We start from the raw sequence: 14252 nt of genomic DNA on the forward strand, positions 1-14252 counted from the left end.
TAATCTGTTCCACTAATCCTCAGGTATGTTTTATGTTTTTGTTTGGTGTGGGGTTTTTTCCAGTACCATGCTGATTTTATTATAGTAGCTTTGTAGTGTAATTTCAATTCTGGGTTGTATTATCTCCTGCCTTGCCTTTGTTACCCAGGATTGCCTTTGCTATTCTAGGTCTTTTCTGCTTCCAAATAAATTTTAGAAATGTTTTCTCTAGTTCTGTGAGATATGTTAATGGTATTTTGGCCAGGATTGTATTAAATCTGTATAACAGTTTTGGGAGTATGACCATTTTCACTATGTTGGTTCTTATCCATGAACAATGCATAGCTTTCCATTTTCTGATGTCTTCTTCAAGCTCCTTTTTCAGAAAACTGTAATTTTCAACATACAGTTCTTCTGCATCCTTTGATAGATTCCTTCCTAAGTATTTTATTTTTTGAATGCTATTATGAAAGGTGTGGTTTCCCTTATATTTCTCTCTCTCTGTGAGTTTGTTGTTTGTGTACATGAATGCTATTGATTTTTGAGTATTGAATTTGTGTCCTGATAAATTTTCTTGTTAAGTCCAGTAATATTTTCATAGAGTTTTTTGGAGTTGTTTAGGTAGAGTATCAGAACTTCTTCTTTTCCTATCCTTAGTTCTTTTATTTTTTCTTTTATCTTATTGCTCTGACTAACATTACCAGAACTATACTGAATAGGAGCATTGATAGTGAACATTATTTTCTTGTTCCTGAGTTTAGAGAAAAGCTTTCAGTTTTTGTCTATTTAGTATAAGGATGGCTGTTGGTTTGTCATAGTTAGCTTTTATCAGATTGAGGTACAGATCCTCTATTTTTATTTTCTCTAGGGTTTTTATCATGAATGAGTGTTGGACTTTATCAAAAGTTTTTCTTATCTATTGAGATGATCATATGATTTTTGTCTTTGCTTCTGTTGATAGAGTGTATTACATTTATTGATTTGTGCATGTTGAAACATTCCTATAATTATATCTGGGATCAACCCCACTTGGTAATGCTATATAGTCTTCTTAATGATTTGCTACATTCTGTTTGCTAGTATTTTATCAAGAATTTTTTTCATTTATGTTCATTAGGGAGTTTGGTTAGAGTTTTCTTTTTTGGCTGCATGTATATTTATGGTTGTTATCTCTTCCTCTTTAATTGTTCCCATAAAAAGTATATAGTAACTGTTGTAGTCAGGGGCCGTACACAGAGAACAATTACAATCAAGACATGGAGTTTATAATATTGTTTTATGATGGTCACCTAGAGTTAACACAAGAAATCTTTCCTTTCATGGTCACTAAACTTGATCTTGTCTTTAATGTCTGAAAGTCTATATTCAGTTTCATTCAAGTGGTTTTCTACTTTCAATGGAATTTTTAATTTCCTGGATATGTCTTTGAATCTGTTTCATGCATTCAATTTCTTTCCTATATTGCTCATTTGAGGTTCTATCATTTTTCTATGTTCCTGTATTATTTTTCAATCTAAGTCTCTTCCAGCTATGCTGAGCAAGTCCATTAGTTTCTTTACCTGAGAGATTATTTCTTATAATTTCATCTATAGCCTCATGGACTTGTTTCTTTACTTCACTTGTTATCTTTCCAGAAATGTCAAGTGTGTGTCTTCCAAACTCTTGTATGTTGATATCTCCTGTACTTGCTCTGGATAGACTAGAGATCTGAGACTGATTTTACTTTTTTGTCTTTTCATTTTCACCCCTTGGTTCATATATTGGTCTTTTCAATCTCACTAGCCTCACGAATCTGTCTTGTGCATCTTATTCAGAGTTCCCTTGTGTGGCTGGTGTTTACCCAGTCATCAAGTTCCACAGGGTAGAGAAGGGCCAGTCACCTGAATTCCTCCTGGGGAGCCAGCTGAGTGAGTCCTAGATTCTTCTTGGGCTAATTAGTCTAGAAATATTGATGTGAACCAATGTTTGGCTCATGTTGTTACTACTGCTTCAGACTTCCAGACCATCAGGCCCATCTGCCTATGGTGTGCACCTAAGCCAGGGCCCTATTGTGTCACTGGGGGTCTTGCAGGCCTGCCAAGGTCCTTGGGGTGGAGGGAAGTCCCACTCATGTTCCTGCAGGCCCACCCAGGATGCTCTAGGTTGGGGAAGGACTCACTGGCACTCTTGCAGGCACACCAAGGTCCTCCAGGTGGAGGAAGGGCTCACCTATACTCTTGCTGGCCTATGCAGTCCTCTGGGCGGGGGAGGGCTCACCAGTGCTCCCTAATCATTTTCTTGTTTCAATGGAGTGTTTGCGACTGTGATCTACTACTTCACACATAACTTATTATGGTAGAATAGTGTCATTTTTCCAGTTGTTTAAGGTGTAGAAAATTTACCTTTAACTACATGCTCAGATTCGAGGTCTATCCAAAAAGGTTCAACAGATAGAAAATACACTTATTCTACTCAAAAATATCCATAAGGATAAGTGTGCTTGACCACAGCTATAGGTCATTAATTAGCCTGATAAGATACTTTGGGTCTTATTCATGCTTGTTGAGTAGAGAAAAAAAGGATCAGCGTGGTTTTGCTGGTGAGTGACTTAATTAATATCTCAGGTATATTAAATCCTTCCTGTGTGTCTTGTGAATATTTAATGTGTATTTGGTGCTTCTTTTCTTTCCTAATTTTGCTTAATAGTCATATGGTCTGTTTAGTTAATTTATGTCTATCCTAAGATATTTCACAAACTACTTGCTTCTATAGTTTCATATATTCTTTTTCCTTATTTTCTAGAATAGAATTGAGTACTTGTAAATCATATAGCAAAGATATATTATATCAAAAAACCACAAGTAAGGATGAAACATCTCTAAATGTACTCATTGGAAACATCCCAGCACGTACTTTTTGAAAAAAAGCAAAGTAAAGAGACCTGTACATGGCATGTCACCATTCATGTAACAGAAAAGTATTTGTGTATTTGTACTCAATAGTGTTTTTCTGGAACAGTATACCAGCAACTAGTAATAGGAACTTCATAAGTTTTGTAACATGAATATAAACCTACTACAAAAGCAATTGTTTTAAAATTTTAGTTGTAAAACACCAAATCATTTTTCTTTTTCTCTATATAGGTATCACAATGGCAGAACAGCCACACCTTCCAGAAAATATAGATGACTGGACAAAAGAAGATGTAAACAGATGGTTAGAGAGTCATAAGATTGACCAAAAACACAGGGAAATTTTAATTGCACAAGATGTGAGTGGAGCAACCTTGAAGTGGCTGAATAAAAGCGATCTTGTTGATATGGGCATACCACATGGACCAGCTATCCAAATAGTGGGATTATTCAATGAATTGCAGAAAACATCTTCTGAAGATCCTGTTCAGACACCCAAGGCTAAGAAAAGCAGTACAAATACTCCTGGAAAGCAACATTTAATGCAAAAGGAAGGTAGAGAGACTTCAAAGCAAAGACAAAGTGACAAAGAGATCTCACATAAGGCAAAAGAGTCTAAATCACCAGACAGTGAGCTCATGGAAAATCAACCAGATGACGTGAAACAACCAACATGTCTTCCATATCCTTTTAATACATTCAGCAATCCATATCGTTATAAATTACATTTTATCTTGCAACCTGAAACAGGACCACAGAATCTTATTGATCCAATACATGAGTTCAAAGCACTGACAGATACAGCAACAGCTACAGAGAAGGATATCAAGATGAAATTTAGCAATGAGACTTTCCGTTTTGCTTCAGCTTGTATGAATTCACGTACTAATGGCACTATTCATTTTGGAGTTAAAGATAAACCCCATGGAAAAATTGTTGGCATGAAAGTCACCAGTGTCACCAAAGAAGCTCTGATTGAACACTTCAATTCAATGATCCCTCAGTATTTTGAAGCACATCAGGTCCAACAAGCAAAGAAATGCATCCGAGAGCCAAGGTTTGTAGAAGTGTTGCTGCCAAATAGTACTGTATCTGATAGATTTGTTGTTGAGGTGGATGTTGTTCCACAATACTCTGAATGTAAACATGACTATTTCCGGATCACAATGCAAAACTACAACCATGAAACATGGCAACCAAGTTCAAAATATTCAGTCTTTATACGAGATGGGCCCAATACTAAGAACATCATAAAAAATAAAGTTGATTTTGAAGCTTTCCAATTAGATTTGAAATCAGTAGCAACATCTAGGAAAGAAGCAGAAGAAAAATGCAAACTAAAAACAAATAAAAACAACAGTGAGGGATCAAAGCTGGTTACCCTGTTGACAGGAAATCAAGATTTATTAGATAATTCATACTACGATTGGTACATTCTTGTAACAAACAAATGCCATCCAGATCAAATAATACATTTAGATTTCCTAAAAGAAATTAAATGGTTTGCTATATTAGAGTTTGATCCTGAATCTAAGACAAAAGGAGTTCTCAAAGCTTTCAAAGAAAGCCGAGCAGCAAACCTACACTCTCCAAGTCAATTTGTAGAAGAGAAAACCACAACAGAGGAGAAAATTTCTAGTTTGAATCTTTACCAGAAACCCAGCTGGATTTTCTGCAATGGCAGGTCAGACCTTGACAGTGAAAAATATGAACCCGTAGATCCAGTTTCCTGGCAAAAAGAAAGAGCTTCTGAAGTCAGGAAACTGATTTCATTTCTTACACGTGAAGACATAATGCCAAGAGGGAAGTTTTTGGTGGTGTTTTTACTACTCTCCTCTGTGGATGACCCAAAGGACCCCCTCATTGAGACTTTCTGTACATTCTACCAAGATCTCAGTGGAATGGAAAATATATTGTGTATTTGTGTGCAACCAAACATATGCCAGGGGTGGAAAGACCTACTAGAAGCAAGATTAACAAATGAGCAAGATGAACTATCAGACAAGTGTATTTCTGCTTTAAATCTTGAACAGATAAATGGCACTATTCTTAAACTAAAGTCTATAACTCAATCTTCAGAGAGACTTTTGCCATCTATTTGTTCATCTACTGTCCTTCTGAAAAAGGAAGAAGATATGACTGCTCTGGAAATTCTCTGTGTAAATGAATGTGAAGGTACACTATTACACAAAGACAAAACTAAATTACAGGAATTCAAGACATCAAAAGAGGAAGACTTTTATCGAGGAGGCAAAGTATCATGGTGGAACTTCTATTTTTCTGAATACTACTCATCAAGTTTCGTCAAAAGAGACAAATATGAAAAACTTAAAGAAATGATTCAAAACTATGCAGATCCTTCTAAACTCATGTGTGTCAAAATTATTCATTTGTACCATCATCCAGGTTGTGGAGGGACTACACTGGCCATGCATATTCTCTGGGAACTAAGGAAGAAATTCAGATGTGCTGTACTGAAAAACAAGACGGTGGATTTTTCTGAAATCGGAGAACAGGTGGTCAGCTTAATCACCTATGGGGCAACAAATCATCAGGAATACTTACCTGTACTGCTCCTTGTTGATGATTTTGAAGAACAAGATAATGTCTACCTTCTGCAGGCTGCTATTCAGACAGCAGTAGCTCAAAAATATATTCGATATGAAAAACCTTTAGTGATCATCCTAAATTGTGCAAGATCACAGAATCCTGAAAAAAGTGCAAAGATACCAGATAGTATTGCTCTAAGACAAAAATTGTCTCGCAAAGAGAAGGAGGCTTTTGAGCTTAAATTGAAAGAAATTAAAGAGCACCATAAAAACTTTGAAGATTTTTATTCCTTTATGATCATGAAAACAAATTTTAATAAAGAGTACATTAAAAAGGTGGTCAGGAATATTCTGAAAGGGCAGAATAAGTCTACCAAGGAAGCAAAGCTCTTTTCTTTTCTTGCTCTTCTTAATTCATATGTGTCTGGTACCACTATTTCACTATCACAATGTGAGAAGTACTTAGGAATTGCAAACAAGAAAGCCTTCTGGGGTACAGAAAAGCTTGAAGATAAGATGGGCACCTACTCTACAATTCTAATACAAACAAAAGTGGAGGAATGTGGAACCTACTGTGGAGTGCGCATCATTCACCCTTTGATTGCAATTCTCTCCCTGGAAGAATTGAAGAAAAGCTATGACTTGGATAAAAGTCAAATTATGCTGGATATGCTAACAGAAAATTTGTTCTATGATACTGGCTTAGGAAGAAGCAAATTTTTCCAAGATATGCAAACACTACTGCTCACAAGAGAGCGGAGTGAACAGGAAGGTGAAACAGGAACTTGGTTTTCCCCGTTCATTGAAGCATTACATAAAGATGAAGGGAATGAGGCAGTTAAACAGGTGTTGTGCCAAGGTATCGAAAGGTTCAAACCAAATGCATTCATTTGCCAAGTTTTGGCAAGACATTACTACATTAGAGAGAAAGACTTTAACAATGCTCTTTTATGGGCAAAAGAAGCAAAAAAGATAGAACCTAATAACTCTTATATCTCAGACACACTGGGTCAAGTATATAAAAGTAAAATAAGATGGTGGATAGAAGATACTGAAAGAAACAGAGACATTTCAGTTGATGACTTAAGTACTCTTTTGGATTTGGCAGAGCATGCCTCAAATGCATTCAAAGAATCTCAACGGCAAAGTGAAGATAGAGAATATGAAGGTAAGGAAAGGCTGGGCCAGAAGTCAAAAAGAAGGTATGATACTTACAACATATCTGGCTACCATGGCGAGATAGAAGTGGGGCTATATGCAATCCAGATTCTCCAGCTGATTCCATTTTTTGACAAGAAAAATGAACTATCTAGAAGAGATATGATCAATTTTATATCCGGAAATAGTGATATTCCAGGGGATCTAAATGAATTTAAATTGGCTCTCAAAAATTTTATTCCTTATCTTACTACTTTGAAATCTTCTTTGAAAGATGCCTTTGACTTTTTTGATGATTATTTTGTCCTTCTAAAACCCAGGAACAACATTAAGCAACATGAAGAGGCCAAAACACGAAGAAAGGTTGTTGTATATTTTAAGAAATATATAGATATATTTGGTCCTTCAGGAGAATCACTAAACAGAGATCTTGAATTAAAACTCAGTCTGCCACTTCAAGTAGAAAGGAATCAGAGAAGCCTCGAAGCTTTAAAAGCAGACAAATTTTCTGGGCTTTTAGAATATCTCATCAAAACTCAAGATGCGGTAAGCAGCATGGAATACATAGTGAATACCTACATTTTTCTCTTTGATCAATGCATTGTTAGGATGCACCTAAAGGAAAAGCAAAATTTCATCTTGGCCAATATCATTCTGTCGTGTATTAAGCCTGCTTCCAAATTAGTGAAGCCAATTAAAAAACTAAAAGAACATCTTCGAGACATCTTACAACAAGTAGGACCAACCCACAGATTTTCAGAACCTTATTTCTTAGCTTCACTCTTATTCTGGCCAGAAAACCAGCAACTAGATCAAGATTCTAAAGAAATGGAAAAATATGTTCAATCTTTGGAAAAGTCTTTCAAGGGGCAATATAAACACATGCATCGTACAAAGCAACCAATAGCATATTTCTTTCTTGGAAAGGGTACCAATATGAACAGACTTGTCCACAAAGGAAAAATTGATGAATGCTTTGGAGAGATGTCTGATATTAATTTCTTGTGGCAAAGTGGAAAAGTGTGGGAAGAAAAAAAAGTCCAAGATCTTTTGCTTCGTTTACAGGGACGAGCTGAAAATAATGAAAAATTATTCATAGAATACGGAATCAATGAAAAAATCACAATACCCATCACACCTGCTTTCTTTGGTCAACTTAGAAGTGGAAGAAGCATAGAAAAAGTGTCTTTTTATTTGGGATTTTCCATTGGAGGCCCTCTTGCTTATGACATTCAAATTTTGTAAGAGCCTGGTCTTCTTCCTCCAGCGATATAGTTTCAGTACTGCCTACTTTTTGTTTTTTAGATCCAAGATCCACACTTTTTTAAAATGGAAATTTTACAGAAAAGTCCTGAATTTTCAACCCTGTATAAATGACATTAAATTTTCTCTACATTATGAGTCCCACATAGGTTATGATAGAGAAGGAAGGGAGGAAAGATGTGTGACAAGAGCAAATCTCTTCCTTAGTCTGGATAATACCATCAAGGATAAAACAAGTAGCTATGAACGGAATTAGGAGAGACAAATGAATAAGTCAGTTACACAATTAGGACATTTCTCCTAATTACCCTGCTGTAACAGTTAGACCTGATCTGTCAACTTCATTGGATGGAGAAAAGTTCTCAGATGTGTAGAGCACATTCCTGAGTGTCCAGAGATGGGGATGGGGGGTCACAGAGGGAGAGCCTTGAATACCAGAGATGGTCCCTCCCTGATGCTCTCTAGCATTGTTCCCCACCTCTGCTCCCTGACCACTATAAACTAAGCTGTTTTGCTCTGCCACACACTCTACTCTGATATTCCAGCTTTGGAGGGGGCCAGCTAGCTATAGACTGAATGTTCTAAATCTAAGTTAAAACTTTGCTCCTTTAAGTTGTATCAGACACTACGTTCAGCAATAGGAAAGCTGACAAACACATCTCCCAAGGAATGGATTGAGGACAGTTAACTACTTTCTTATCAAATGTGAAATTCTTTCAGAATAGGAAAACATAATGTTTGTTCTAAGGCATTAGACTATCTCAGAAAACCTTTTTTACAGAAAACAAAATCTCACACTGAAAGTCTACATTTATTCTGACCAAGTAGATTATAATATATCCTGTGCTTGACACTCAAGGATCTTCCCAAATAGAGAAGCAACAAATTTTCTAAAGATTACACCCACAGAAGCCAGCTGACACTACCAATATAGGCTGAGAATTAGATTTCCTCTTCATGCAGTACGAGGCAGTCCAGCAAGTGTGAAATTTATCTAAAGTAGTGAATTTATAACCATCCCCCCTCCAAGAAAACAGAACAATTCACCCAGACTCCGAGGGCTAATAAACAGAACGGGACCTGAGAAAAGACTAATAAGGATCCAAACACACTGGCAGAGACAGAACTTGTTTAGTTTACTGTGTCCTTGCATAGAAAGGTTCCTACAAAAAAGGATGAACATTTCCATCGTACCTCTTTCATGAAGTTGTTGCTTCCTTTCATGAGGACTCCTAAGGAGCTCTTGACTCTACCACAAGGGTGATTTCATTTCAGCATATGAATCTAGAGAGGACATATTTGGTACCAGGGATCAAGCTCATGAGTTGTGCTTAGCAGGCAAGTGCTTGGGCCACTGAGCTAACTCCCTGGCCTAGAAAGGACATATTTAGATCATAATGAAAATGAGATTTAAAACTTCATTGTTTCTCTTTCATAAGCCAGAAGTTATTGTGTAGTCTGCCTACCAATTCTGATACAGCCTTGGGTAAGAAGACATCAGAATTTTTTTAAACTATCATCTTAAAAACCACTGATTAGGTTTCTGTAATGCAGAAAAATTTACCAACTCAATAATCAAAAGCAAAATGTCTATCAATCCTCCTAAAACAAACGATAACCTGAACAAAGGATCTTTGGAAACTATAGTATATCAAACTCCTTTTGCCTATTTGGGAAATGCATTTGTAAAAAGAAAAAATATATAATAGATATGGCATATATAATAGGTGCAAAATAAGAAAATGTTCAAATGAGGAGGGAACAAGAGAAGGGAGGGAGAAGGAAACAAAGGAAAAGTGAAAAATGAGAAAAGAAGGAAAAATAGAAACAATTTTTGTAAATGGGTAGGGGAAGGGGACTAAGAAGAGGGGAGGGGAATGGGGGAAAAAAGAATCAAGTTGTATCATGTACAGGTACAAATTCTCTGTGATGAATGTGATCACTAGGTATATCTAAAATGTACCAATAAAATCTGATTAAAAAACAAAAAAGCTCTCAGAAACTAATAGCAAAGATATGATAATTTATTTGAGTGAAATAAATTATTTGTGTAAAGACTAGACTATATTATTTCCTAATCTTTTAACCTTTGTTCCTCCAAAGTTTTCTCTGCCACACAACTTAGAATGTGTTATAAAAGTTCATAGGCACTGAAATATATATAGGTTTTTCATCTCTATTATCAAGAAGCCTATCTCCAATTAAAATATGTATTCTTTTTTATAGTTTAAGGGTTCAATATGTATGTACACGTCATAACATAGCCAAATTTCAGTTTTTACTATAGCACATGTATCCTGACAGCCCTATGTTACCTCCAAAAACACCAACCAAGTCTAAAGTACCTTTCATTCCCTTAGTAGAAAGAGAATTTTTCCCAAGAGATCCAGAAACTCTCCCTTAAGTGAGATGTTACCAGCATCTCTTCCTAATAGCTGTAAGTATAAGTATGCTTGTGATTCACTTAGAATGAGAATCAAAAATTAAAGTCTTGATAAGAAACAGGTAACACATTAAAAGTGAGTCATTTGGGCTGAGGATGTATCTCAGCTATAGAGTGTTTGTATAACATGCACAAACTCCTGGATTCAATTTCCAGACCCACAAAATAATTTAAAATGAAAAGAAATCATTTGGGGAGAGTTTAATAAAGAAATTATTTGTAAAAGCATAGGTATGAAAAAAACAAATAGGTATGAGATATAGAAATATCAAGGGATAATTCAATACCCTGGAACTAGTTAATAATATCAGAAAACCCTATCGCTACACATAAAGGAGCAAGAGAAAAGCACTTTTAACAGAAGGAGGAGAGAACTGCCTGGAAAAAGCTGCCTCATAGGAGTTACAATCTTCACCTGCAGAAAGCACACAGCCTCGGGTGTTTTGCAAGAAAAAAGTGCTGGAAGAACAAATAATAACCTCATTCTTCTCCCACTAATCTCCTACTTGTGTTTTTCATTGACCCAAATTCAACCAGAAGCCAGAGGGCAAAGGAAGTAGAGTGCATATGGCACAGCAGGGTACAAAAAAGAGAGACATCCAGGGAAAAACAAACAAGATACTCAGTGCCATTTCCCTGAAATTCTAACTCTTACAACCACAGACAACACCATGTAAGTCTGAAACATAAATGGCATTGACACTTGAACTTAAAAAGTAGGTTCTTTCACTACCCCCAAAGTGTTAACAATGACAGCATAACAGAGTTGTATCTTCACCCCTTGGTCTAATTTCCATTTTAGTAAAGCAATTGAAGCATCCTAAAATGGAACTAGTTAATGGAAGTATCCTTTAGAACTAATTGAGTTTTGTTGTTTTTAGCCAACAAGTCCCACAGCTACTACCTGCTTCCAATTTGTAGAAGCTTGGTATATGTTTCAGAAGAATTTTAAGTAGCAGAAAGGGGTTTATTTTCAGCAGTCTTGTCTTGGTTACTTTTTCCTCATTGCTGAGGAAACGAAGGAAGGAAAAGTTTATTTAGCTTAAAGTTTTCGGAAATTTCAATCCATATTCAGCTGGCTCCAAGGCAATGTAGCATGGCTAAGGCACACAGCAGCTGCAAGCGACAAGCAAAAAGGGCAAAAAGAGAAAAGCACACCTCCTGCATTCCCCTTATACTGTATGCTGGCCACCCACCCCTGGGTGAGTGCAGCACTCACAGTACGAATTCCAGCGCTAGACAATGAACCAATCACAAGCACTTGGCTCAGCTGCCTTCGAAAGGCCTGCCCTCCCCCCATGATCACATGAGGTTTTGGAGGAACATTTAAATATAAATCATAACATTTCACTCTTGGTCCCCCAAAGACTCAGGCACATCCTTCATGCAAAAGGCATTTAGTCCATCTTCAAGAATTGCCAAAGTCCTAACAGCAGCATTGCTGAAAGGCCCAAACCCAAAGTCTTCTCTGAGATTTAAGGCAAACTCTTAGGTGTGGTCCTCTGTACAAATGAAAATATAGTTAAACACTTCCAACATTCAGTAGCACAAGACAAAGATTTCCACTCCAAAAGGTATAAAGAGGGGAGACAAAGGATTGGGAGCAAAGCAAGTCCAAAATCTATCAGGGGCAAACATGAAGTCCTGTAATTCTATATGGAACATCTGAAGCAGTCTGTGGCAAATTGTGAGCTCCAAAAGGCTTGTGTGGCTCCACTCCCAAGCACTTCCGGTGGTTGTAGCCCCATGGCTTCTCTCTTGAGCTGGCTTTGCTCCTTCCTTGCAGGTTTCCTTAGACAATCTATGCTCCTGGCTTTTCCAAACTTCTGGGTTCTCTACTGCACCTTTGGCTTCACACTCACATTGGCACACACTGTCCTCTCAGAGACACACTACCTGGCCTCCCAGGCCTTCTGAAATCAGGATGGAAGCCTTTTAAACCTCAGAATTTTTGTATTCTGTATGTATCTAAAGCCAGTGCATGTGGATAATGCCAAGGTCTGCAACAAGATGGAGCAGTAGCCAGGCTTTCTTCTCTCTCAGCTGTAGGGTTCAGTGCCTGGATCTCTGAGCACTATGAACCTGATTGTGAGGAACAGATTCTCTATATGGCTTCCATTTTCAAAACAAAGTCTTTCACTTTTACAGTTTTGAGGCTGCAAAGGGTGGAGACTCACCACCACTTGCTGTGTTACCCCCAAGCCATCTTTTCTATTCTCCTGTTCCTTCTTAGAAATCAAGATCTTAGATCTATCTTTGCAAGCCAAAGTTTTACTACAGCTTTCCTTCTGACCAAACTCAACATTTTACATCACCATGCTTGGCTCTTTGCTTGTGATTTGCAACATAAATCTGGCTAAAAAACCCCAATAATAGCCATGCCACCACCTCAACATTTGATCCCTTGAAATTTCTTCTGCCAGATTAATTAATCCACCACCCTTAATCTCAGTCTCAGGCAAAGCCTCTGGGCATAGCAAAATGCAGACAAACTCTCTGCTAAGCCACAACACACATCATCTAGAGTTCAACAAACAATATAGGCCTTTATCCCAGAAGAAACCTCCAGAGCCTGGTCTTTACTAGGCTCTAACCAAAATCTCCCATACAGAAGAACCTGAGGCATTCCAGCTCTACTACTTCAGGTGCCATCTCTTAACCTTTCCAAACTCTTCCCATAAGCCCTCCCAAAGACTCTCGAACCATATGGTCAGGTTAGTCACAGTAATGACCCCACTCCACTGGTGCCAAATTTTCTCTCACTGCTAAGACAAAATACCCAACACCCAAAGTAAAGGAAGGAAAGGTTTATTTAGTTTACAGTTTATGGAGGCTTCAGTCCATACTCAGCTGATTCCAAGGCAGGGTGGAGTGGGTGAGGCACAATCATTCATGGCAGTCACAAGTGACAAGAGTGAAAAGGGTAAAAAGGGAAAATCACACCTCCTTCTCTCCTTTGTATTGAATGCCATCTACCCACCCCTGGGTAGGTACAGCACTCACATCACCAATCCCAGCACTAGACAACAAACCATTCACAAACACTGGACTCAGCACCTTCAAAAAGTCCACTCCCTATGATTGCATGAGGCTTTGAGGGGAGACTTCAATACAAATCATAACAAATCCTTACACCACATGAAAACTTTTCAGATATATATGAACATGGCATGCAAATTCAAGGTGAGAAGAGTTCTATCCAAAGTAGTTCAACTGCCTTCTGTTATACTGATATTATTATCATTATTATTATTGTTGTTGTTGTTGTTTATATTATTTCCTTGGGGGTGATATAATAATATTCTAAAGTTAAAATTTTATTTTCCATTTTCACAAAAGTTTTTAAGAATATCTATTAGTCCAAGTCCACCAAAAAAGCAGATACCAAGAAAGAAATTAATGTGCAAAGATGCCTAGCATGAGTGGGGCTCTGCTTTTGATCCCCAGCACTAAAAACAAAAAATGCAAAGATAGTGTTAGGGAGAAATTCTAGGAATGAAAATTGGGAAGCTAATAGTCATGACTATTTCTAACCTTTCTTCCTCTTTCACTTGGGCTAAGTCTATATATTTTGTCATTAACTGTTGATACATACTACATATTAGATATAGATATATGAAGAAGGGCATATAAATATAGATGGGGAGAGAGAAAGACAGGGAACAAGAGAGAGACTGGCATACTACTGATTCTGTTTCTCTGAAGAACACTGATAAAACATCAACTACTAAAGGAGTACTATGTCTCCCCAAGACCATCCTTTCTTAGTATCCTTGTTGTGATCAGCTTTTGGCCCAGAAGCTCATAAAATGTGTGACAATTTGTACAAGTTCTCAGGTGGATTTCAGAGCCTCACACTGGACCCACTGGTCAATTAAAGTTTCCACAACTAGAAGACTACAAAGTTCATTCTCATGGTTGGCGCAAACACAAAGCACAAATAAAACATTCTAAAGTCTTCAAAGTCCA

At 37.3% G+C, this 14252-nt stretch overlaps 1 protein-coding gene across 4 annotated transcripts in view; it reads left to right on the forward strand.

The window, feature by feature from the left end:
• Samd9 (sterile alpha motif domain containing 9) overlaps nucleotides 1-9900 on the forward strand; it is a 69674-nt gene extending 59774 nt beyond the window's left edge. For all 4 annotated transcript variants that reach the window (XM_063242703.1, XM_063242706.1, XM_013158445.2 and 1 more), the window contains one exon: nucleotides 3102-9900. In XM_063242703.1, coding sequence (XP_063098773.1) covers nucleotides 3110-7822 — 4713 coding nt within the window. In that variant the 5' untranslated portion in view covers nucleotides 3102-3109 and the 3' untranslated portion in view covers nucleotides 7823-9900. The remainder of the gene's footprint in view (nucleotides 1-3101) is intronic.
• Nucleotides 9901-14252: the final 4352 nt, after the last annotated feature.

Source organism: Cavia porcellus, unplaced genomic scaffold, assembly GCF_034190915.1.
Source record: "Cavia porcellus strain 051 isolate PalLab524CR breed Dunkin Hartley unplaced genomic scaffold, mCavPor4.1 scaffold_2, whole genome shotgun sequence".
NCBI lineage: Eukaryota > Metazoa > Chordata > Mammalia > Rodentia > Caviidae > Cavia > Cavia porcellus.